At 42.0% G+C, this 27,430-nt stretch overlaps 1 protein-coding gene across 9 annotated transcripts in view; it reads left to right on the top strand.

The window, feature by feature from the left end:
- ABI1 (abl interactor 1) overlaps positions 1 to 27,430 on the top strand; it is a 242,457-nt gene that overhangs the window by 38,611 nt on the left and 176,416 nt on the right. For all 9 annotated transcript variants that reach the window (XM_048510989.1, XM_048510985.1, XM_048510992.1 and 6 more), the window contains exon 2: positions 1,163 to 1,330. In XM_048510989.1, coding sequence (XP_048366946.1) covers positions 1,163 to 1,330 — 168 coding nt within the window. The remainder of the gene's footprint in view (positions 1 to 1,162; positions 1,331 to 27,430) is intronic.

Raw genomic sequence — 27,430 nt, 5'->3', positions numbered from 1 at the left:
ATAGTTATATTTCCTGCTTTGACAGATGCACTTTGGGAGCGACGAAGTGCTGCTCTAAAAGGAATTGATGTACTTCCTTCATTACTTTCAAAACTGTAATGTGCCTGAATTTTGATACTCGTTTTGATTGGCCAATTGGCCATGCTGGCAGGGGATGGTGGGATTTGTAGTCCATGAACATCTGGAGATCTGCAGGTTGCAGACCCCTGGTTTAAGCTAACTGTGGCTACGATTAATATCAGTGCATGCTAATGCTGAATCAGGGTTTGGGAAAGAGAAGAGAAATCCGTACATAAAGGGGAAAGGAAAGACACATGAGGAGCATTACATGCACATCAGGTTTAAGTGTGGCTTCAGCCCCTTTCCCCCATGCCCCCTCAACAATGCCAAAATTCCAATAGTTCAGAGGCGTTCCAATCTTGCCGAGTTGGCCATGGCCCTTGTATGAATTATAGAGTGCAGAGTTTCTTCCTGGATGTTGGCGGAGGACAACTCTGCAGATGTCAGTGGAATGTCTGGGTGGAAGAGCTTAATTAATCAACCTTCCCAACTTCCCCGAGAGCCATAAGAGATGGGAGTCATGATTCATTGACAAGTGTCTTGTTTTGTATCTAGAAGGTATCAGCTTCTTCTGTTCATAATTCTCATGATTTTCTTCTCTGAAGGCCAGTTTTGAAAATATTCTAGCTTAATTACTATCCAATCCTTTCTGGTTACAATAACCAGTATACATAGTTGTAAGGTTGGAGTTTTTAAAGGCAATTTGTACAGGAAGTACCCCCCCCCCCCCATTGTGGGGAAAGTCACGAATACACTCAGAAGAGTATTGGGATTGTTTATCTGGCATCTCTCCCACCAAGAGTGAAAAGATATGGGAGAGGAATAAAAGTGTTGCTTCGGTGAATTATAATAAATTTTCTATTGAACTGGCGGCAGAATTTCTTAAATAAGACCATATGTTTCTAGCTTTTTATTCTGTCTTCTCTCTGGGTGATAGAGATTTCCAGCTCCACCATGTCTGATTGTGTAACCAAGTAATGAGGTCTTTCTGGGTGATCTAAATGTTTAAAGAGTGCTTTTCCTCCCTCTCTCTGAACTTAAAAAATAAATCATTTTTCTCCTCTCCTCTCCCCCCACCCCTCCCTTTCACTTTCTCCTTCAGGCTCCAGACAAAAGGAAAGCATTAGAAGAGACCAAAGCATACACCACTCAATCTTTAGCCAGCGTTGCTTATCAGATCAATGCACTCGCCAACAATGTGCTCCAACTACTGGACATCCAAGCGTCGCAGCTCCGAAGAATGGAGTCCTCAATCAATCATATTTCGCAGGTAATTTTTCTTCAAATGATCAAGATGTTGCAAAGTCGCTATTTTTGGATAAACCACAGAAATGAAAGAAGTAAACATTAAAGCCCTTACTTTATGCCTGCAAATGTACAACTTAATATTGATGGCAGGCATGTTGTTTATGGCATCAATTTATCCCATAATAACTTTTGTACTCCAGCCTTTTCTAATGGAACTTCTGCTGTCACATCATTTTCCATGTATTTTTGAAATTTACACAGCAACTATATTTCACTTAAAGATGCTAGTAGATTATATATTCCTCGGACCACAGAAAAAAGCATGTCGGAACTTCTTTATTGTAGAATATTTTGTCTGGGTCCTAGTGCCTACCCAGACCTACTTCCCCATCTGTTTGAAAGTAAGAATACATTTTTGCATAAATGCTGTTGTATCAAAATACCATGCTCAGTAATGCACAAAATAGTGGTTTTGACAAAGGCAGTGCATAAAAATGAAGGATCATTTGTTTGAGATTACATTCTAAGGTGGAAGCATACAATTTTCTCAACTGCTGCATCTCAACTGACTGAACTAGCATCTTGATGTGAAATAAAGTATAGTCAAGTTCTTGTGTGTACATTCAGGATGCCTTCTATCAATTCTGATTGCCAGTAGCTCTCCTAAGGCAGTGATTAACATCCTCTCCAGGTTTTGCCTTCCCTTTTTAGGCCACTTGGCGGGACTTACCTTCCTAGCTCATGGTACTTAAAGATCCTTGGACTCTCTAGTCTTTTAAGGGACTTGGCCACCACAGTGTTGGGAGTAGCAAGGCAAAGTTAAGTGGCAGAACAGTGGCTCAATGGTAGAACATCTGCTTTGCATGCAGAAAGACCCCCAGGTTCCAACTCCGGTATCTCCCAATGATAGGGCTGACAGCTCCATTGTGGGAGATTTTGGGGGGTGGAACCTGAGGAGGGAAGAGTTTAGAAGGCTAGCAACCTTAGTGGGATATAATGCCATAGAGTCCACCTTGCAAAGAGGCCATTTTCGCCAGGTGAACTGATCTCTGTCGTCTGGAGATCAGCTGTAATAGTGGGAGATCTCCAGCCATCAGCTGGAGGGTGGCAACCCTACCCAGTGAGCTGTTAATAGTTGATGGATTGGAGACTCTGGAGAGCTGTTGCCTCTGAGAATAAATTATACTGGCCTTGATTGACGAGGGGTCTGACTCATTAAAATGTGGCTTCCTATGTTCAAATGCTAGGGTTGCAATGTTTCTGCGACTAATTAGTGAGTGCAGTCAGTCTGAGTATTTTTGAAAGGATTTTTTTTGAAGTCTTGTGACTTATGGCACAGCAAAAAATCTGCATTTTTTTTCCTGTGCTGAGTGACCTCTCCTACTAATCTGTGGCTTCCGAGGGTCCTTTGGAGCTTGCTCAGTGTTTCATGCTGTTGGAAGCCATCCTGTAAGTATGTCTTGCAGTGCAGTTTGTGTTCACCACCATGAGGGTAACGCAGGGCTCCTCTAAGCAGTGGAATTTCATCTGCATAAATGTTTGCTGATGGCTTTAAATATTTTTCAGCATCAAAATTCACTTAAAAATCAGCAGAGTTATTTACACATATTTATTAGGTGCTGCAGCAGTTATGGTTTTAAAGCAATTTTTTGCAAGAGCTTTATGAACTCAGATTTTTACCTATCATGGAATATTCATGTAGGACTGGAGTTTCCCTGTATGTTGCTGTCATACAGCCATTCATACAGGGAACACTGTGCAGTGCAAATTAGTTGTTTCCTATAAGTAATTCTTCCTCAATTCTCCCCTTCTACAGCACAGCCAACATTGCTTAGATGGCTCCTACGCTATTCTAGTTAATGTTGCATTTTCAATACAAAGCTGTTGGTAGCCTTCCTTTCAACTGTTTTCTTTTTTTTGCCAGACTCCAAAATTGCCTGTTAGTTGTTTTGACCTTTCTACTTTAGAGGCTTTCCACTAGACTTGTTGAAGAGGGAATCCATAGAATGACAACATTGCCCATTTATCAAGAGCTTCTAAAAGAGAAGGTGACAAAACACGCTAGTTCGCCCGACCAGCTCACTATTGTAGTTTCTGGGGCTTCTTGAAAAATGAGGGTTTGACTAAACCATCAGCGAATGCATCTATGTTGATAACTTTTCACCTCTGTATCCACTACCGTAACTTAATACTAATATTTCAACTTTTATCCTGCACTTTGGTATATCTTTAGGCAGTGGTTTCAAGGTATGAAGGGGATCCCATAGAACATTTCTTGGGTTCCTCATTGGGAAAATCCATAATGGAGAACTACTGGTCTGGAAGATAGCTGGTTGCGCATGTGTGTTGATTTCCTCTTCTGTGGCTGCAAAACAGAGTGGGGCTTTTTCTTCATGGTGTCCAATCGTGGGGCTTTATAGGCTCAAATAATGTGAATGGTATTGTCGAAGGCTTTCACGGCCGGAATCACTTGGGTGCTGTGTGGTTTCCGGGCTGTATGGCCGTGTTTGCTAGAACACGGCCATACAGCCCAGAAACCACACAGCACCCAAATGTGAATGGTGCTGTGATAATTAATTCAGTATTTAGAGAATTGCGTAGTACTTAACAGTGAGTGCTGGTACCAAAGGTTGATATTAAAAAAAAAATCACCAGCAACTGCCAGTAATTGTAACTTTGTTCTGTGTCAGTTTGTGATAGATGTGCATAATTCCTCACAAAATCAAAGGCTGGTTTTGATCAATGAGTCCCTTTTTATATAAAACACAATACACGCATCCACCAAATGTTCAGAAATCCTGTCAGGATCAGAACTGAAATATTGAGCAGTTTAATCATCATTGGATGATGGTTTAGGTCAGGGGTAGGGAACCTGCGGCTCGAGAGCTGCATGCGGCTCTTCTGCCCTTGCACTGCGGCTCCACGAGCCGAGCCGCCAGCCCCATTCTTGCCTGCCCTGCAGGCAGCAAGGCAAGCGCACCAATTGCCCGCAGCTGGCTGGGCCGCGCCGTGGGCTTCAGGACGGGCGCTTTCCCGGCGGTTGGCAAGGCTGCGCCGCGTGCTTCCCCTCTCGCCCGCCCCGTTCGAGCGGGGTGGGTGCTTTCCCGGCGGCCGGCAAGGCCGAGCCACTGGCTTCATCCTTGCCTGGCGCACCAATTGCCCGGCTTCCCCTCTCACCTGCCCCGTTCGAGCGGCAAGGCCGAGCTGCTGGCCCCATCCTTGCCTGCCCTGCAGGCAGCAGGGCAGACACATCCATGCGCTTCTCAGAATGAGCGGAGTAAAAGGTAAAAAGACCTAATATATACAGTGTTATCTTTATTTTAAATGTCAAAAATTATTTGCGGCTCCAAGTGTAGAAAACGGCTCCAAATGGCTCTTTGAGTGTTAAAGGTTCCCTACCCCTGGTTTAGGTGCTTCTTTTATGGTCTGTTCTGAAGAGGCCTGTTTCCTTGTGTTGGTCCTGATGCTCCTGTATAAATATGAGAGCTAAAAAAACCCTACATTGAAAATGGTCCTTTTCTTCTACTGGGGATTTATGGAAAATCGCCTCTAGGTGTCCAACAAGGGGGAATGGTGAGATTTGGAGGTTATAGCACAAATGGAAATCAGTTTAGCTGACTGGATGGCTAAAGCCAGAGGATGGAGCATAGGGTAGTGCTCAATTGAACAGCAATTGAAGGTTGTATTTTCATCATTTGAAAACAGCAGCATTTTACATAATGATATCATGCAGGATTTAGACAGTCATTTAGTATCTGAGCTCTTTCCAGTGTATTATCATGTCATAAGCTGATAATATAGGTATTATAGATGTGAGACGGAACTTAAGACTAAAGTAGGATCTATATATGACTGGATATCGTGCTATTGTAATTATTCATGTCCTAGATCTTTTGATTTATGGCTTGCTGAAGACTACCTTGATAAATTCACACCAGCTCTTTTGTAAATGGTCTGTGTGTGTGTGTGTGTGAGAGAGAGAGAGAGAGGGGAAGATGACCTGTTATAATTTCCAGTGCCACTAAAAGTCCACCAAATCTTATGTTTTGCATGTTGTATTAATTCAAAGTGACCCTTGACCAACTGTTGAGTTACCCATTCTTTATTTCATTTATATCCTGCCCAAGTGGCTTACCTCACTCTTCTCTCTTTTATTTTGTCCCCATAACAACCTTGTGAGATAAATGAGGCTGAGTGTGTATGAGTCATCTACACTCTGCTGCACTCAGTATGGCAAAGCAAGGCTATCCCAGATTCTAACCCAACATTCTAACCACGATGCCACACTTGCTTACTTTATCAGGAATTTAAACCTGGGTTGCCTGCACTCAAACCATGGCAGCATACTAACTGATATGCAGAGGAAGTGGAAATATAAAAATATTACTGGGGTGTTGAGTGGTTTCCGGGCTGTATGACCTTGTTCTAGTAGCATTTTCTCCTGACGTTTCACCTGCATCTGTGGCTGGCACCTTCAGAGGATTGATGCCAGCCACAGATGCAGGTGAAGTGTCAGGAGAAAATGCTACTGGAGTATGGCTATACAGCCCAGAAACCACTCAATATCCCAGTGATTCCGGGCGTGAAAGCCTTCGGCAATGCATAAAAATATTAAAAAATTAAAAGCAGACAGCCATCTTATTAATGAGTTTCATAGTGACTGTAGTTGAAATAGTACACACGTCTGTTTTATTTTGTAGCACCACAGCAAGTTTATATAAGACTATCTTTGTACTGAGCCGCTTCTGTTTCTCTTTTAAGACTAAAGGCTTAGCTGGGCAAGGCCAGATCATTGCAAGGTTTCTTTAGCAGCCTACTACTTAGGAAGATTACAAAGCAAATGATGTTGTGATACTGAAGAAAAACAGTTCTCACCCAGCTAGAAAATGGTGGCTGTTCTACTTAGACCGTGCTGAAGTTTCTTTGCTACTCAAGTAGTTAATAGGCTGGGAAACTTATTGTATAAGTATGCCTTCTCTGATCTCTGCGATTTAGAATCTTAGTGTTTATTTCTGTATCTTAGGTTACCTGTAATGTGCATAGATGGGAAGGTTAACAAAAAAGTTTTTATTCTGCACAAATAAACAAGATTTTAATGGCAAATAATATTGCATGCATGTAGCTTTTTTTCTAAATAGAGTTCTTCAAAATTAAAAACAGCAGCTCTCTCTGTTTTCCCTCCCACCTTGCCATAGGTAGAAACTGCATAAAGTAACAGAAAGCAGTACTGAGCATAGATCCAGTTTGCTTGGCTGGCTATCTGCATACCATCTTCATTAAATTTATAATGTAAAAAGAGAGAGCATACATATAAAGGATACTCTTCAACCCTGTTCTAAAAGACAGACTTCTGGCAGTGGGACACCATGTTTGAAGTCACTAGGCTCTGTTTATTTGGAAAGTTTAAATTGAACTTAGGGACCCATTAAGCTGTTTAAACAGAGCCAAATCATTGGTCCATTTAACTCAGTACTGTCTGCTCTGTCTTGCAGAAGTTGCCCATAGTCTGAGGCAAAGAAAGGCCTTTTTCACCACCTGCTACCCAAAATACATTTCCTTAACATGCCAAAGGTGGAACCTGGGACTTCTGCATGTATGTCTACTGCAGTCTGCTACTAAGCCTTACCCACCCCATAAAACAGTATTTGCTGTTGTAGCATATCTTCAAAGCTACAAGGTATACAGCAGAGGTGTCCAACTCTGGCTTTTCAGATGTTGATGGACTTCAATTCCCATCAGCCAATTGGCCATGCCAGCAGGGGCTGATGGGAATTGTAGTCCATCAACATCTGAAGCGCCAGAGTTGGACACCCCTGGTATACAGCATAATGGCATATTACCATTCATTGTAATTACTCCAGTTGGCTATACTTTTTTTCCATTTTGATTGCCCTTGCCCTGTGTTAGTTTGTTCAAATTTATTTCTAACTCTAGTTAACTGTGGTTCTGAAGTTCAGTTAATTCAGGGGAGGAACAATAACTCCTCCTGTCCTCCTGGGTTATAATAGTTAGATAGAATGTCCTTTTTAAATGCAGTGTTCTCCTTATTCCTTTGCTCACTTGCTGGGCAATGTGGGGAATCCCCAATATCATTGTCACTGTCATCTATATATCTGATAGCGATGTGTGTCCATCTGTGGATACTTTATGCAGTGTCTAATAGAGACCTCTTTTCTTGAGGCGTAGTAATAAATAGAAAAAAATCAGGCAAATCTAAGAGAATTCACTGTATGGTTATACAAAGGTGATCAAAGGTAGCCAGCATTACAAACTAAGGAAAAGGTTAAAGAAACTATGTCTGTTTTTTAGCATTAAACACATGCGATTAAGGGACAGGACTTGATTGCAGATACCAGTTGAGGCGTCTAGACATCTTAATATTGCGTGAATGTGACCAGTTTACCATATGGGAAAATATGCCAGCTTCCTCAATGTGAAAATGAAGAAAACTTGTACCAACCAGGCTACAATAATAACTTCAAAAATTAGTTCTCCCACTGGAGTAGCAATTTACTTATAAGTAACCAATTTTTTTTTATAATTTTACAACCAGTAACAAAATTGTTTACATTCTCCCATTGGAGTAATATATATATACAAGTTAGAACGGCACGGCAATATAATCTAAATACAAATATAACAGCAAGGCCCCCGAAGGAGATTCCTCCATGCTATGCAAAAGGGGAAGGTACACACCAAAGTGAAAAGGAAGAAAATTTGTACCAACCAGGCTACAATAACAACTTTAAAAATTAGTTCTCCCACTGGAGTAACAATTTACTTATAAGTAACCAAAATAATTTTATAATTTTACAACCAGTAACAAAATGTTTTGGAAAAATTGTTTACATTCTCCCATTGGAGTAATATATATATACAAGTTAGAACGGCACGGCAATATAATCTAAATACAAATATAACAGCAAGGCCCCCGAAGGAAATTCCTCCATGCTATGCAAAAGGGGAAGGTACACACCAAAGTGAAAATGAAGAAAACTTGTACCAACCAGGCTATAATAATAACTTCAAAAATTAAACAATTTTTCCAAAACATTTTGTTACTGGTTGTAAAATTATAAAATTATTTTGGTTACTTATAAGTAAATTGCTACTCCAGTGGGAGAACTAATGCTTGAAGTTATTATTGTAGCCCGGTTGGTACAAGTTTTCTTCATTTTCACTTTGGTGTGTACCTTCCCCTTTTGCATAGCATGGAGGAGCTTCCTCAATGTGCGCACAAGTGCTGCAGTACAGATGAATGTGGATTTTTGTACTGTTAAGCAGTTGCTGTTGCTCTGCCCCTAGTTAATAATTCATTGCTACTTTGGCATAATTATGTGGGTTCTGTCTGCAAGGCCTGTTCCCTGTACAGGTGCCATGGCAACAAGGAGTGTCACTGTAGGCAGAGCTGTTTTTCAGCTTGTTGTTCTTGCTTCCTTTTTATTTCCTCGTGGGAGCTGCCTATCTGGACAGCTGTGAAGAATTCCTCTATGGTTACAGCTAAAACCAGATCCCAAGAGGCTTACAAATACCTATAGTTTCTATATACACCCTTTTGATGTGGTGCCTTCAAGTTTATATTGACACAATTCCCTTCCTCAAACCTTTCTCAAGTCTAATTTAGCAGTTGTTTATGCTAAGATAAATCTGCTATTTTTTCAGGTGCCATGTGACTCCTTGTTTATAAGTTGTGGCATTCATTAAAACACGTGGAATGATGATCCTTTGCAGTGAACTAATATTATATATTATTAAAGAAATTAACCTTGTTTCTTGGATATTCTCCTTGAACTCCTGTTGCGCAGTTCTGGAAGTAACTATGAAAGGGGTGGGGGGTTCTGCAAAACTGTAATGTTTTTGGGTGGACAAAATACCCAGAGTTGGCCTTGGCTACCTGTCCCAACCTTCATTTCTGAAATATGCTGTCACTTTTGGAAAGGGGCTATGGCCCATTGGGAGAGTGTCTGCTTAGGTTTGTAGAAGGTTCCAGGCTCAGCCTTTGGTATCTCCATCTAAAATGTGGATGGGTGATGTGAAAGACCTCTTGAGACGCTGGAGATCCACTTCCAGTCTGAGTAGACCAGGGATGGACAACCTATGGTGTTCCAGATGTTCATGGACTACAATTCCCATCATTGGCCATGCTGGCAGGGGCAGATGGGAATTATAGTCCATGAACAACTGGAGCACCATAGGTTGGCCACCCCTAGAGTAGACCCTAGTGACATTGATGTGGCTAATTGCCTGATTCAGTATAAGGCAGCTTTGGGTATTCATGTGTACTTGAATATCCTGGTACTTTGTTTTTTACATAAATAGCTGGAGGGAGGTTAAAACAAACCCCTGCTTAGTTTAAATTATCGTAGTTCCTTATGTATTCCCTACACCAGGAAGGGCTTTGCCTTTTTAAAGAAATGGTGTCTCTCTTATTTGCATGTGTAAATCTATGGAACAGGGGAAGTATGCATGTTATGCATAATACTATCTTACAAGGGCCATCATTGTCTTCACAAGTGTCTGAAGTGCACATGACTATTTCTGGCACTGGGTTTTTTTCCTGTTGTGAAAAGTGTACATTGTTATCTTCCTGGAGGAATGGTCCAAACCAAAGAAACTTGTTTCCGCTGCAGGAAAGTTTATTGATTTATTTTTGCTAAATAAGCCATTATGACATTATGGGAAGAACAGCTTTCAAAGGAGGCAAACAAATCTTGGAAGTCTCTCCATCGTCTCAAGATATGGGCCATTATTTATGCCTTTTAAATATTGTATGATGTGCCTTTGGCAAAACATCTTAATCTGAAAACCTCCCCAAAGTATTAGAGGCCAATTTATGTAACCACTCATTTCAGTAGTTAGAGTGGTATGACTGACCGCCCTTGCTACTAGAAGGTCTTTCTTGATCAAGAGCTACCTTTTGTCTGGCTTTTGCAAGCTCTGAGTGTTCTGTTTGGAGCACTGAAATATAACAAGGATGGGTGATCTAGATGAGTTGCTTGTTGATATTATAATTTTTAATAGGCTTTATTGCCTATTTTCTTGGTTTTTGGTGTTCATCACTTCTAAAAATTGACTTGGGATGAAGGACATAAATCTCTAATAAAACAAAATTTCTTCTTGCTCAGCTTCAAACAGAATTTCTGAGTAATGCCAAAGTATGGAAAAAAACCCGCACTGTGTTATTTGGCTTTGTCTACATGAGATAGTGGTTATATCTAGAGGTTCTACCTTCCACCATTATAAGGAGGCTTCCTCTGGTCGATGGGGCGTTAGGAAGGTTTTTTGAACCAGAGGCACAGAAGAAGATTGATTGCTCTAAAGTCTTCACCATCAGTGGAAAATAACTTTTGGATCCAGGCCATTTTATGATTCTTTTAATTTCAGCCACCTTGATGGAGCATATAAATTACACATATCCCTCTTTTGAAAAGTGCTTCATTACACAATGATATCCAGTGTAGTGGTTAGAGTGTCAGACCAAGATCTGAGATATTCGGGCTCAAATCTCTCCTTGCCATAGAAAGCTTGCTGACCTAAGGCCAATCACACGTTCTCAACTTAATTTACCTCATAGGATTGTTGTGAGGAGAAAATGGAGGAGAAGAGAACAATGTAAACTTCTTTGGGTCCCCATTGTGGGGAAACATGGGATGTAAATTAAGTAGATAAAACTTCAGAAAATGAAGTAGTTTTAAGTGGTTTGCAACGATCTTGAAGTTCTTACTTTTGACATGTGTAACCTTATATAAATATTGTTAGTGTACAGTGGGTAGATATCTCAACTATGAAAGGAGACATTCTTTGGGGGTGGGGGCAGCTACTGAAGTTCCTTCAGATGTTGAGTTCTCTGAACATATGTGTAAGACAGATACCCCTCTCAAACCAGCATTAACTGTTCTGATAATATGTTATTCCTTTAGTTGAAATACACAGGGGGAAGAAGCAAACACTCCTCATAAAAATGAGCATGTTTTCTCTGTTCCGAAAAAGGAAGATAGTAAGCTTTGAAGCTCAAGATTTAAAGTTCATTTCCTGTCAAATCCTAAGGACTCAGGTTCTTGGGTAGCAGGGCTGTTCCTAATCCAGGAAAAGATCTGTTGCTTAGCATAGACAAAATTAGGCTCTTTGGACCAATAATCGGATCTAAGACAACCTCATATTCAACCTCATAGAGTTCAGAGTCCACTGAACTCTAGTGGTAGGGTTGTCAAGTTTGAAAATTCATTTGAAAATTCAAATAATTTCAGACTCCAGTATTAAAGGAATTAACTAAAACAGTGACAAAGAACTGATAATTGTGCTTATTAAACTACTTAAATTTGGTGCCTTCTACAGGTATAGCTCAAGTCTGCTTCTTCCTGGGCTTTTGCCTCTTGTGAATGGCACATTAGATATTTCCTTGATGACAGAGCATGTCAAAATATTATATTTCCTATACTGCAAGAAATTACACTTTCCCATTTTGTTTCTGTAAACAGTAGGCATTGTGACCTGCCGTGAAATGTAACTTGACATTTGGGTGCAGTAATAAGTTGGCTTTCAGATTGTCAGTGTTAAAATGTTCTCGACACTTCTTTTTATAGAGTTCAGTATCCTCTGTGCTGCAGTAGAAGTCCTGAACATGTTTTGTTCAGGGTACTCTGCGTTCTTTGAAAATCAAGCAGCATATGGCCTGCTTTGCTATGTGACAAAAACAGGCACAAGGATAAATATTGACTATTGTGATTTTAACTGTTTGATTTTGCAAGCCACCCAGGAGGTTTACAAAAACCACTGAGTTGGCTGTAAATAATTTAAATTCAATAAGTAATGTTAAATAGTAGTTTTGCACTTCCTGCTTTGATTGCTTCAACTGACTACTCTAGGTCAGGTGAGAGGGAAAGTAGGGCCCAGAACCTTTAAAGGCAGGGAATGGCACTCATCCCACCCTATGTACAATCTCATGAATGATTAATTGAACCTCTCTCCCAAAATTTCTCACACTGGGCCTCTCGGGATCCCCGTGCCCCCTCCTTCCCCAATTGGATCCTGCACACTCCCAATATTCTGCAGATCAGCACAACCGCCCCTCTCCCAACTAACATATATTGGTAATTGCTGGACCTTAACAGAGTACAAATCAGAAATGAGCTATGGATTGGTACGTTGATTGGATTTGTCAACTTGGAGTTCTCTTAGAATTGCACTTCATCGCCAGACCTGGCGAAAAAAAGCAGCTTTGGAAAGGGGTTTATGGTATGACACATCCCTGTTGAGTTCCCTCCCTATCTCAGCATCATCAAGCTCCACTCCCCAAATCTCCCACAGTTTCTCAACCCAAAGCTTACATCTCCAAGACTATTTTGCAGTGGACCTTTTGAAAAAGTGTCTCTAGATGTGCTACAAAGAACAAAAACAAATAAAGGCAGTGAATTTACGTGCACTTTTGAAATTTGCTACTGAAATCATGATTAATTGAGGCACATCGTCAAGATAGTTGTGGCAGATCTGATCTAATTAGATAGTTCCGTACTTTTTTTTTTTTTGCACTGTTTGCTCAGCACTCCATCACAGCTCTTTAGAAACCAAATGCAGAGCCCTCAAATGCACTTCTGTTTATTTTTGGGATTAAATGTCTTTTTTGTTTTCCTGGTGGGTTATACACAGCTTGCATTCTGAGAATAGACTGGACCTTGTTCATCAAGAGCACAATTGTTGAAACAACAAGCCAGTAATCAAAGAGTTTGCACAGCTGGGTTTGGTGGGGGAGGCAGTATAGCTACAGAGTCCAAAGCAGTTCTTTGATTTGTTTCTATATGTTGAAAGTGAAAATAAACCCTGCCTGTCTTTCCCAAATCCTCCAAGCTGCTCTGCCTGCCATTTTGGTAATGTATCTCACTGGTTAAGACTGGTTGAGACAGTTCCCACATACAAAAATATGATAAAGCTTAACATTAAATTGAAACATAACTCTGAAAAGCAGACTTGAAGGGGCAGTTAAACTAAAGATTAAAAACAGCAACTGCATAATAAAACATTCATGTTAGGGGATGAACACATTCAGGTTAAAAATGCCTGATAAGAGAGAACTTCACAACTGGCACAGAAACCCCCACCTTACTTGGTCCCAGACCTGAGGATAAGGGAAGAGCATTTCATCAATAAGGTGCCTCAACCAAAAAGGCCCTGTGTCTCATGGCTTCCTCCATCAAGCCCATCTGTAGCCTGACTGTGTCCTAGAATGAATATAAAACAGGACTCCCAGCCTTGATGTGCTTGAAAGTATTTGGTATTTTAAAAGAGAAGTAGTAGATGCCACTGCGAATGGATGCTGTCAGAAACAGAACCAACCTTAAAATGGCTGCTGTGGGGATAGGGTTGCTAATCTCCGAGTGGAGCCTGGAGATCTCCCAGAAGCACAACTGGTCTCCAGACAACAGAGGTCCCTTGCTCTGAAGAAAATGGCTGCATTGGAAGGTGAACTCTATGGTATTATTCCTTGCTGAAGTCTTTCACCTCCCCAAACTCCCACCTCCCCAGAATTGCCAAATATATCCCAACAGGAACTGGCAATTCTGTATGGGGAGCAGTGACAAATGAGACAGAGGTAGTAAGCTGAGCATCCTGCTGTGATGGGGACAGCAGTTTTCAAGTGAACACTCTGTACACTCAAAGGTCATTTCTCCTGAGGACTTCTGTAGTACCTCCTGTTCCAGTGAAGTAGAAGATAGGCATGTCTGAGTCTTTGCCCTGGGGATAGGGTTGTGAGGTACATGTAAATAACCAGTGGGAGACTTTGAGGGGAAGTGGGGGAAAGATGTGACTGCGTCAAGGGATTCTCTATGCCAGTGGTTCTCAACCTGGGAGTCGGGACCCCTTTGGGGGTCGAATGACCCTTTCACAGGGGTCACCTAAGACTCTCTGCATCAGTGTGCTCCATCTGTAAAGTGGATAAATGTTAGGGTTGGGGGTCACCACAACATGAGGAACTGTATTAAAGGGTCGCGGCATTAGGAAGGTTGAGAACCACTGCTTTTACCAATGGAGGGAGGGAGAATTCCTAGAGCCTTATTCAATGTAGTGATGTCATTTCCAGATGAAGCTGCTTCAGGGGAAGTGTTCCTCACTCATTCCCCCACCCCCACCCTTCACTGGGAGTTTACCACTATAAGTGGACAACTGGAATCCTTATTTGTGGAGGAAGCAAGTGGGTGATAGGAAACACGTTCGCATTGGTAATCACTGATCTACAGACTTAACAGTGGTGGCGAACCTTTGGCACTCCAGATGTTATGGACTACAATTCCCATCAGCCCTTGCCAGCATGGCCAATTGGCCATGCTGTCAGGGGCTGATGGGAATTGCAGTCCATAACATCTGGAGTGCCAAAGGTTCGCCACCACGGGACTACACTCATCTGAAAAAATGTTTGCAACATATAAACTTTATTTTTTAAATTAGAAACAGCCCAAAACCTATGTGAACTTGTTTGCTGTTGACACGGTAAAAAAGCTTCAGTGAGCTTACTACTTGAAATGGAGTTCTTGACATGATAGGCATTTTCTTAAATCACATTTAATTGTTAGGTCACCATCATTCTATAAGAGCTTCAATAAAAACGACTGAATTTGCAGACATATTTTTGGACGGGTGGCCAGATGCTACTCTGAGAACACTTTTCAACGGTTGTTTGTGGTGAGGGGAAACCCACCTAACTAGTGAGCTGCTACAAGCAGATGGTGTGTTGGGTGGGGCTTTCAAAGGGCCTCTGTATGAGGGCTACTACCTCTTTATCTGCTGTCAGTTTCTATTTTATGTCTTGAAATGGGTGCGACCCAGAGAACAAAGTGCTGTGGTGAATCCACAGGTCGCCTTGTCAAGTCAAAGCCACATTGATTTTCCCACCGGGAGGAGGAGTTACTGTGATTGACTGAACATGTCTGGCCCGTGCTTAGTTGTACAGGAAGAAGAAATCTCTGTTGTACATGGATGCAGTGCATGAGTCTGCTCTAAATCAGGCTAATGTCTACAAAGACTTTGCATATTCAAAACTCATAAGTTCAAATGCAGCCTGCATTCAAATTATTTTAAATTGACCCTGGTTGTGTTCTTGTTGATCTTAACTGGGGGGGATTCTTTGGAAGGGTTTATTGGCCTCTGCATATTATTATGCAAATTAGGAATACATAAATTATTATTATGCAAATTAGGAAAATTATTTCACATGTAACTTATGCATCCCAGCCTTAAATTTGCAGTTCCCCGTTTTAGATACTCAGTTTTCATTCCTTCAAGAGGAAATGTTCTTAAAAGGTCCGTAATTTAGTATGCTGAATCTATTTGAAGGGGACTTCTTCCCCTCCAAGCAGATTTTTGTCTAAAGCCACCTGCTACTCTCTTTACAGTTTGCGCATATCTTTCAGTACTGAAATTGCTTGTGGTTTTTCTGCCACGCAAAATACTATTCATAGAACATAAACACGGTCTTCCATCTCCATTGTGAACTAATAAGTTCCAACAGCTATAGAGACCATTATTTTTTACACCTTTATCGTCGTCTCCCTCTTTAATGGCATTTGCAAGATGTTTAAATGTTCTTGCATAAGTTTAGTATTCTAGTCATGGCTACTAGGAAATTACTAAACAGAGGCTGCTCTGGGACTTGCACTCTTGTTCTTTGGAACAAGGAAGAAGCACATAAGTGAAAGAGAACACAGCATATGAAAAGGAGGATTGAAGGAGCCAGAATGAGGGCTGTTCAGGCTATGCTATCCTGGCCATGAGGGGAATATTGCTACTTTTCTGCTATTAGGCATAAATCACATCCTTGCAGAAAACAGAGGGAGTGTGTGTTATGTGCCATCAAGCTGCTTTTGGCAACTCTGTGAATTAATGACCTTCAAAATGTCCTATCATTAACAGGCTTGGAAACTAGAGAACCATCTACTATAACTGTTTTGGCATGCAGTTGGCCAGCTAACTGTCTGTAGCCCAGTCAACAGTTTCTGTGTGTAGAATGAGCAGCTGGGTACCCTGGGTGAGATCTTTGACCACGTTCTGAGACCTTAAAAAGGAAACTATTTATTAGATCTTTATTTACACCTTCAATGGACTAGGACACTGGAAATGGAAGACTGTGACAGAACATTACAGGATGCCATCAAATTTTGAAAAGAAAAAAGTGAGATTAAGTTGTATATGCACTGGGTATTACGTTGGCATTTCATTCCCTTGAATGGACACAAGCCCACTGGAACTTTGTAAATAAAGGCTGGTCAAATCAGCAGTTACAGTTCAGCTTAGATGTTATTCAGCTGTTTCTTTGATAACACAGTTACTTATAATTAAGATGTTGCCGGGTAATGGATTGTTCACACACAGGGTCCTAACAGGTTTGGGTTCATGCACTCAGCACCCTCACATAGCCCTTACTGTTAGAAAGCCCTCAACTAACGCATAAAACACTCTACTGAGGAAACACAAAGCAAAATCCAATATCCCAGACTAACTGGTACCCAGAAATTTTTTCCTCACTTGGAGATATTCCTCATTGGTTTATATGTATGATCCTTCAGCTTGGTCCCTCAATAAACCCTTCCACCAGTTCTCTCAGTCTGTGTATGTTATTGCTTTCACAAAGCTTGCAGGCTGATATCAATATCAGTGATACACTTTGACTGAACTACTCTCCTCAGAGACATGTTTTAAAAACACAGTTAAGGCAGATAGCTCTTAACACTAGGAACTCTAAAGTCCAAACACACCTCAAGTTGTCCACAGGGAATTAACCTCTTCCCCCTCAGCATCATCTAGCCATTAGGCCAATCAAAGTGCCAGATGCCACAGCCCATCAGGTGGCTTCTCCTGTTCCTAATCCTTCTATGTCTCACTCTGAATGTAAACAGTGCTACGTTCAGACAGACCTGCACTTTAAAATTAACTTTTTATTTGCAGTTCGTCACACAGCCTTTACTCCATTGCACCCAGTTCCTGTTTTCTTTTTTCACTTGCACTCTTCTGACAGGCTGTGCTGACATTTAACTCTCCTTATCCCGGTTGCAGAGTTTCCCATTTGACCTAAGATGTCATTAGGTTTGAATCCCCACATTCGTTTTGAATAACCACATACTTCACATCTATTTTATCCAATCAAATCACATTACAGAACCCAAAACCTTTATGGTCAGGATATCCAAATAGCCTTCTGTTTTCCTCTTCCTAGTAGTGGGCAAATGGTCATCTTCATTCTGCCTGTTTGTATCAATAGAAGAAACTCATCTCTTAGCCTGAAGCCTGAGACACTCGTTTTGTTCCTAGGAAAGAGTGCTTTCTCTGAAGAAGCAGCAGCAGCGTTTGGATTTATACCCTGCCTTGCTCTCCTGTAAGGAGGCTCAAGGCAGCTTACAAACTCCTTTTCCTTCCTCTCCCCACAACAAGTACCTTGTGAGGTAGGTGGAACTGAGAGAGTTCTGAAAGAACTGTGATGAGCCCAAGGTTTTCCAGCAGGAATGTGGGAGTGAGGCATCAAATCCGGTTTTCCAGATTAGAGTGCAGCTGCTCTTAACCACTACACCATGCTGGACCTTCCTATCAAGGTATCCCATATTCCTTTGTCATGACAGTTGCCGCTTTGCCTGCTGAGATTGCCTGCTGTCATTTTTGCAAGCTTATTGGAATTAGGGAGTCGTCTTTTTAAATGAAAACTGAGATGTTTGTGATTTTATATATTGTAAGTAAATTATAGGCCTGGCAATTTGTACATAGAGAAGTCAGTTCTTAAAGAGCTTGCTAAAACGCTGGTTATGAATCAGTGGGGCATACTGATGGGTTTCCATGTGTCACTGGGTTTGAAACAGAAAGGCAAAATTTCAGTCATGCCACCTTTAATCAATGAGGCATTGTTCCCACAGAGTGGAAATGGTTTACGCATGTATGTGTGCTTTTCCCTTTTTGACTTCTCTTTATCTTATTAGCTCATCTGTCCCATCCCATTCTCTTAGCTTGCTTTTCAGCTGTGCCGTCTTCATATTTTCCACCTGCTCGCTTTGTAAAGCCTTATTGCAGCTGGTTCTCCAGTTAAGACGTGAAGAAACGGCTCTTCTCCGTCCCATCCCTCCCATTTGGGGGGCTTTTAGTCCTACTAAATACTAGTTAAGGTAATACCAGCATATTTACAGCCTATATATTTGCTGTTCTTTAATGAGAAAAAGTAGGGAGTGTAGTGTTTCATGTATCATTCTTTCCTTTCTCTTTACTCATCTTAATACTCCAAAGCACGATATACATCAATGGCCAACACATCTAAAGAGGGATAAGGCCTACATACTGAGTATCTGTAAGGAAGGGTATCCAGCATGTTCAGTCTTGAGTAGGAGGAGGGGGATACTCATCTTATGTGCATGGGTTTTTCCTTCATGTGTTGTGTATAGATGGTGTATCAATGTAGCCCTTTTATAATCTGTTTCTGCAATAAAGGTAAAGAAATATTTTCTGTTCCAATGACTTCTGGACACTGGGTATTTATGGAAGTCCATGAAAACTATTGCAGAGTGATTCTGAGTGATTGGCAACTCTAAAGTCCATCTGTTTAATACATATCTGTTGGGCAGAACTATGTTCTGCATGTGGTTTTGTACTGTTTATAAAATACTGCCTGTCTCTTGGGCTGTGTGGAAGAAGGGCTTCTTAAAACATTTTTCTCTTGAACAGTTTGTTGCTGAAAATCACTTTCCCAAGTCACTTTCCCACCTGTCGGGGAGCATGTGTGGGGAAATGGGTTAGAATTTTCAGAATGGAAACAACGCAAGGGGAAAGAGTTAAGTCCCACGCCCTTGTGCAGTCTCTGTATTCAAATAGTATCCCAACAGCAGCTTGTATAGAATAAAAAAATCTGTAGAAATGATCAAAGAGCCACACTTTATGTTGTTCCACATTGAGCTACACATCACTGGGAAAAAAAGAGAGCCAGCAATGTTGAAATATTTGCCCCAAACCATGTGGGGGTTATCAGAGCCAGAAATAGACTCCATATTTCCTGTTTTCCTTCTTTTGCTTCAGTCACAAAACGTTGACAGATTATGACATTAGTAGATAGATGACGCTGCTTTTTCTTTCAAGAAAGCCATCTGTCTCCGCAGCACTGTCTCTGACCTTCCCATTTCATGTCTTTCAAGTCTGTTTCTTCTGTACTCAGCTGAACTTCACCAGAACTCCCCTGGCATTACTGCAATGTGGCAGAGTAAAATAATTCTTGGTGTTTCATCTTCCTGCTACATGCATTTCCTTGTGCCAATTTGCAGTAGGCTTACTAAATGCTCTTCCCCACTACTCACATTTGAGACTGAGGGGATGTGCTTATGGAATAAATTTCATTTAGCATCAGAACATTAATTGCGGGGGAGGGGGGGCTGATTCCCCCCTTTGCCCTGAATTTTCCCTAAATCTGATTCCCCCTTTCCCCTGAATTTTCCTTTCCTTTTTGCAGTGTTTCATCTTAGGCCAGTGTTCTCGAGGAGGAATTACTCATAGAATAAAAACATTCAGGAGGTTAGCCAATCCCAAATTCCTAAAGCTCGCATATCCAACCATGCAATTCCAGTGAGCTATGGTTCTATCTTTCATGTCCTAAACCCTTACAGGTTAACCTGTAGAGGGGAGGGGTAGAATGGAGTTACCGGAATGAATAAGGTGTTCCACACTAAATGTATCTCTAAGACAGGTAATTCAAACAGACCCAAATGTAGGACTTTGGGGCAGTATTTGGTGTTCATTACGTGCCAAAGAGCAGCCAGCAGTTTACATCTGGTTCCCAGAAGGCTGTGTGGCCAAACTTGATTGTTCCTTTGCAGAAAGAAAGGCTGCCTAATGGAACAAGTACAAGATACAGCTAAACAAAAAGATAAGTCTGGCAACCATAAAAAAAGGAAGGCACTTTGATGTGCCATAAGGGCTTTGAATACAGTTTGCTTTTGAGTCAAAAGGTGAAAGCAAACGTAATTGCCAAAAGCAAGGAATTGACTAGTGGCAGATGGGCTGGGGGCATTCCCAGGGATGGAGCTGACTTCAGTTGGCTTCCACCAGACTTTCAGCTCAGGAGTACTACCCTCCCCAGCCACAGACTTATGCCACCAGAAAGTATGGCATAAACCTGTTTGGTCTATGAGGCTTTTGGGGCAGCAGGATGGTTTTTGAATTTCCTTCCTTCCAAAAAAATCCCTTTGCAGGCAGTGTGCTGCCGATTTCGCTGCACTGTTCCCCCATCCCCACCCTCTGTCTGGATTGGTCTATAAGGCTTAGAGGGGGTAGTGATTTCCACTGACTCATCCCCTCCCCCCCACACCCTCTACTATTTCCTCTGTGTTTTTCCTAAGAGGCTACTGACACCCTTGAATACAATTTCAGCTGGCTCAGTGGCCTACAGCAGGAGGAGGAAACTGAAACGATCAATCTTTAAATTCCCTTAAAGCAGGGGTCTTCAAACTATGGCCCTCCAGATGTTCATGGACTACAATTCCCATCAGCCCCTGCCAGCATGGCCAAGTGGCAGGGCTGATGGGAATTGTAGTCCATGAACATCTGGAGGACCATAGTTTGAAGACCCCTGCCTTAAAGCCTTTGGCACTGTGTTGTTTAGTATATATCACTGATATTTTCTATTATACCCTTTTCCACTGAAAGATCTAAGTGCAGTCAGTAGGGGTGTGATGGAAAAGAGAATTGTGTGCTTCTGCAGTAGAAATTAGTCTCTGAAGACTATGAGCATTATAACTTATTTTTAAGTGCAGCATTTGTCAAAAGCATTATTCTGATCAGATCACCTTCTGGAGAGAGATTATGCATGCTGTGATAGCAGTACGTAAAAGCGATAAGAGAGGAAAAGAAACAAAAATATGAAATGAGTAGAAATAATACCCTTCTGCATTTGCATATTACCTCATTCCCCCTTGTTGGGAATAAATTCCCCAAGTGTGACCTTCCCCCCCCCAAATCTGTAACTCGGAAGAAATGAATGATTCTTAAAGAAATGCACTGGACTAGTTTTCCTGCCGACAGGCAACATTTGTTATGAGCTTCGCAGCTTACATCCCCCTTAACTGTCTGCACCCTCCCTTTAGCCTGTCAATTGTGCCTCAGTCTTCATAGAGTGACAGATTCAAATAAGCACAATTTAAAGTGTGTGCATGCAGGAAGGATACTGTGGGAACTCACAACTTCTTTCTGCTTTTCATTTTTCCACACAATGAGTAGTACATCATAACACCTTCCCAAAGGGTGGCAGTGTGGCCATTTGGGGCCATCTAGAGATGGTGACTAAAGGGGGGAAAACATTGTGGGTTTTTTTTTAAAAAAAGGGTATAATTTACCATCTAGGGCAGTAGTTCCTGAACTTTTTTGGGCTGCTACCCCCTTGGCTCCCAGACTACATCCCTAGTGCCCCCACGTACACACATATGAACACACACCTCTTTCTTGGTGTTGGGTCTACTGCAAATTCAAAACAACAGCAAGGTGAGTGCTGCTGCTTTTCCTTTTTAAAAATTCTTGCCTTGTAAAGTGATGGCGAAGGGGGTCTTTGCCCCCCCTCCCCCAAGCTACACAGTGCTGCTTCAAAAAGAATTTTGCCTTGCAAAGCAGCAGCAATGAGGGTCTTTGCTTTGGCTCACCCCTCTGCTGCCCAACCTGTTTCAGCCCCCCCCCCCCACACGCAAGCAACTGTCCTCTGAAAAAGTAGACATCTAGTCACCCTGCATGGTGATTAAATACATTTGTTGTGGTGATCATGCACCTCTTCTTCATTCCCTTTTGTTTGCCATCCCACCTACAGCAGCACAGCAAGAACTTTTAATAGGGGGTGGCAGTGGCATTTCTCATCCTCCACACTGTAGCGTGTGGGTGGAAGCATACGATCCACACCTTGGCTTGACTTCAGTCAGACATGGTCATTGAACAAGATCTCACGGCCTCTGTGGCATTGTCATGAGACTCAAACAGAGCCAGGGCATTGTCCTCCCGCTGTGAGATTTGGTTAGATGAAAATAGGTGGGACCCAGGCTGGGTGAGGGACAGTGCTTCTTTCCCTCAGTCTGCTAATGTTTTGTTTAAAAATAGAGCAGGAGATAATGGTGCCTGGCAGTGGGCAAAAAATGTGATTGCCGCTGATATTAGATGGGGAAAACTCCTTTTCTTTTCCTAGCTCTCCCTCAAAAAAGCGAGACCCCGATGACAACCTTGTGGAAAAGGTGGTGAAGTTGAGGGGGTTGACTTTGGCTCCGTCTGAGACTTTTTAGTAAACGGGCTTAATTTACAAAGGAATAAAATCTAGGTGATGCAGAGTTTGGCTTGCTTTTACCAGGTTTGTATTTTTTTTTCCATAGCAGAACACTTGTGATCTGGTTTACAACAAGCAATGCTTGTGCAGGGGGTGGGAGTGGATGGAGGTGATTGTCCTGAATTCCTGGGTCAGGAGGATTCTCTATACTGTAATGAATTGTGACCCCTTTTTGCAATAACCCTCTCAGCTGCCCATGACCTAAACAAATGCAGTCTAACTCAGTATAGTATTTCCAGTGCACAAACCACCTTACATTTTTTAAAGTTATGAGACAATTGGTAATTAAGCCTGTTTTTAGGATGTGCTGCTTTCATGCTGGAGATCTTTTTAATTTGTGCAATTAACTGTTCGCTGTTTCCCGAAACTTGTTTCTGGGTGGTGGGAGAATATGCAAGACAGAAAATAAATGAGATGGTGCACATGAATTTATCTTCCTAACTGATGATAACGCAGGGAAATATGCAAATTGTGCTAGAGTGAAATCTCTCTTCAGATCTGTCGAGATTGCAGATTAAAAGTCTATTATTCTCTGTGCCAGGCGGGTATTATTTGGAAAACGGAAAAGATCTACCACTGAGCCAGTCTGCTAAGGAGAAGTGCAGCATTTTCTCTGGATATATCCACAGGCCTAACGGAGGCTGTAACACTTAACCTTTGTAATTGCTGTAAGAGGAGTCTTGGGGCAAGCTGTCAGACTGTATTAATGAAACAGGTTTCAACAATGAGACGATAAATAGGGTTAAACTAGGGAGGAGCTATAGATTATAATTGGCAATATCTAATACATTCAGTTTTGTTGTTTTTAAAGATGCAATGCAAATGTGAAGAACCTTTAATCAGCAGTCTCAGAGTACCTCAACAAAACCTGGATTTTGTCGCCTTAAATTATGCAGATGTGGTCGGCATATACCGTGTTTTCCCGAAAATAAGACAGTGTCTTATATTAATTTTTGCTCCCAAAGATGCACTATGTCTTATTTTCAGGGGATGTCTTATTTTTCTGTGTTCTGTTCGTCGGGCATGCTTCCAAACAAAAACTTTGCTATGTCTTACTTTCGGGGGATGCCTTATATTTTGCACTTCAGCAAAACCTCTACTACATCTTATTTTCAGGGGATGTCTTATATTCGGGGAAACAGGGTACTAATGTTGCAACCCCTTGTTCTGCTGTCCCCTGCCCCCCATCAAGCAGGAGTGTACCCCATCCCGGTCCATCAGAGACCTGATTCCACTCCTTTTCACCTTGCATTGCCTGGGTGGTCTTGAAAGCCTGTTTTTACAGTTCATGGGGATAAGACACATATGATAGGTTGATTCCTGGTTAAAACTTTTGCTGAATTCAGTGCCCCAAACCAACTTCTGTGGGTACATTAAATGCTTGCCACACTCCTTATAAAACCCAAACTAAGGCCCCTTCCTTAGTATATTAGAATATTTCTGTGTAAACTATGGGAATCTCAAGTCAAAGATTTCTGCTTCTTTTAAAAGTTAGCATTTAATATTTCACAAAGTGCCAGGGTCATGTGACCTGTGGAAGCAAATCAGCTCCTATTAATGCAAATGCCAACCTTAATGAGTTTTGTAAAGGCTGGTAGAATCACTGGTGATCAAAGGTTACTATGAAAACCCGTGCTGCCATTGTTTCTTTCCTGTTTGCATCAGTGCATTCTGATTTCGGGCATCATGTCTTCATGAGCTTGCATTTGTAGGAGTGAGCAAATGTCCTTGAAAGAACATCATCAAATTTTTGTATTTCATTTCTCCCTCAATTTAGGTTACTGTAGTAGCCTATCCCCCTCCCATTTTAGAGCTGAGGTGATGAACCCGTCAGGTGAGAGCCTCTCGTGGATAGAACTGCCTTCCACAGCTTTATCCTATACATGTGCTACTCAGAAGTAAGTCCTGAGTACAGACTGCAGTTTTCCCCTCTGCATCAATGTAATGAATAGCTAGAAATAAAAATAATGAAGCCCTCAGTTTCTATTCCCAGGGGTCAATGAAAACCAATAGAATTTGATCAACTCTTTAATTTTGCTGCAAGAAGTACTTGTTTTCATTAAAATCCACCCAATTAGCGCATGCTCTCTCTCTCTCTCTCTCTCTCTCTCTCTCTCTCTCTCTCTCTCTCTCTCTCTCTCTCTGTTTCTCTCTCTCTCTCTGTATTCCCCCCCAAAATCTTTTTATTACAGGCTGATCATCTCCCCAACCCCTGCCCCCCCCAAGACCCATTAATTGTAATAAGGCATCAACCTATTTAAATGTTATGCCTTAGTGTGGAACATAAATGTTATGCTGGAATGCCGGCTGCCACAGAAAGGGCATATACATGTCGGGTTCTTGTGCAATGTGCAACCTCATTTGCCCCATGTGATCCCTCTGGGTATTTCATCGCTCGGGGGGGGGGGGAGCTGCCACCAAACAGGTGATTGCATGATTGCTCAGAATGATTCTTGGTATTGTAGGAAAAGGGAAGAATGCGGCACATTTAGGAGAAGGGTCGTGGCTCAGTGACAGAACACATGCCTTGCTTGTAAAAAAATCCCAGATTCAGTCTCTGACTGCTCCTGTTAAAACCTCAAAGACAGCTGACGTTAGGAAATAGCTTCCTCCACTTGACATCCTGAAGAGCTGACGCCAGTCATAGTAGATAGTAGAAGATAACCCTTCGGGGGTTGGGCGGTCTATAAGACTGAGAAATAAAATAAAATAAAATAAAATAAAATAAATAAATAAATAAATAAATAAATAATACTATTGAGCTGGATGGACCAGTGATCAGACTTGGTGTGGGAAGCATTTCATGTTCTTAAGAATCAGGGGTTCTTTTGTAACAGCCCTGTGGCCTGGGTAACACCGTCCTTTCCTAAGCGGTGTGGGTCTTCCAGGTCCTTCCCATGTACAAAACACAATAGGGGTTCAAGGCACCAGAAATTTTCACTGACAGAAAGAGGGGGAGGGCAGATGTTTTGCCTGTTCTTTTCTCCCACAACAAACCGCACTCATTTTGCTGTTCCTTGTAGCCCCCGTTTCCCTAGGAGCAGCATTTCGGGGAGGATACACTTTGGGCTCCAGTAGAAGGGGAGATGGAGGAAAGTCACAGCTGAGGAGTTTTTCTACAGCCTGCCCTATATGTAATCAAATTCTGCGCATGCCACCATAACTCACTGCGGTCACATAAAGAAACATGTTGCACGAGGTGTAGAGGTTAAGAGCAGGTGGATTCTAATCTGAAGAACTGGGTTTGATTCTCCACTCCTCCACCTGAGTGGCAGAGGCTTATCTGGTGAACCAGGTGTGTTTCTGCACTCCTACATTTCTGCTGGGCAGGTGTGTAGCTGTCCTGGGTGGCTTGTCCTGGGTGCCGCCACTGCAGTAACGTGGGGAGGTGGGGCCAGGGGCGGGGAGGGTGTGCGCGGGCATTTCATGCCCCGGGCACAGTTCCCCCTCCCCTCATCACTCCTGCTGGGTGACCTTGGGCTAGTCACAGTTCTTCAGAACTCTCTCAGCCCCACCTACCTCACAAGGTGTCTGTTGTGGGGAGAGGAAGGGAAAGGAGCTTGTAGGCTACCTTGAGTCTCCTTACAGGAGAGAAAGGTGGGGTATAAATCAAAACAACTCCTCCTCCTCCTCCTCCTCCTCCTCCTCCTCCAGTGGCAGCGGCAAATGATCATTGTTGGGCTATGCTCCTGGAAAGCTAGTGATGGGAACCAAAATCTCAATCCACTTCTGCTCAGAACAGACGTGATTTTTTTTCATGTTATGTAGAAGAGGTGGCAGCGGGTGTGCAGTTTACTGCAGTAACAGTAAAGTCAATTCTGTGGCTTGTTTTACCTTAATGCCAGTGAAAAATTGTTAACATGCTGACATCTCTCCTGAGGGCCTTTTCCCTGTTACATGGTAACCATCATGAAAACAGTTTTTCTCTCAGGCTAAAAGAAAGTGTTCTACTTCACAGGAGCTGCGGTCTGCAAAAGAACAATTTGGGCATTTGCTCTGTCTTTGCATTTTGAAAGCTGGAGCTGAATTAACTCTGACAGCAAATGCTTAGTGTTGTTAGCTATATTGTAATGCCCTTTTCAACTGGAGGATGAAAAATTACAGTAAAGTCTTCAGAGACTTGAGTTGCAAGTGCTGGCGGAATTTAACGTTTCCCTCTCCCAAATAACTCCTTAAAGGGTTATGAGGTTTTTAAAAGATTGACTTTATGTTACAGAACAGTCATTTTCTAAATTAACTAGTTTGTCTCCTGTGAGTTGTTTTACTGCCCTTTGATAAAGGCATCTGAGTATACCAAGGTAAGGCCTGGGAGGTAAACTCTTAGTCAGGGCTAGATTACAAAGGATGCAAATGTCTGCACATGAGCTTTTTGCGATTCTTGAAAAGTTACTCCCAGAAGTAGAAAGAACCATCATGGTGTTAGATTAAGTTCTGGCTTATAATTCTGATTCACACGGAGGTGGGCGTTTGACTCCCTATAACGGTCTGTGTGTCATGGACAGCTTTTAATTGCACTTTTTCATGGTGGCAGTGGTAGGCATTGAATATTTGTAGCCAACCATGTTCATGCCTAGTCTGTGCACCATTGTCTAGTGTGAGATCTGGATACAGCCCAGGGTTTGAAGCTGACTTCAAACCACTGGTTTCCAAGAAACCCTGGATAACACTAGCCATGGTTAAGGTCATGAGCTCATAACTGTACTTAAGACAACTGAGGAGAATGTATATAGATAGAGGAAGGGCTAGGTTCAGTGATGAGCAGAACACAGTGCTGAAGTCAGCTCCGGTTCACTTAACCATGGTTTAAGAGCATTT

The sequence above is a fragment of the Sphaerodactylus townsendi genome, linkage group LG11 (genome assembly GCF_021028975.2).
Source record: "Sphaerodactylus townsendi isolate TG3544 linkage group LG11, MPM_Stown_v2.3, whole genome shotgun sequence".
Taxonomy (NCBI): Eukaryota; Metazoa; Chordata; class Lepidosauria; order Squamata; family Sphaerodactylidae; genus Sphaerodactylus; species Sphaerodactylus townsendi.
Note: the sequence above shows the minus strand (reverse complement) of the source record. Positions and strands in the feature narration are given on the sequence as shown.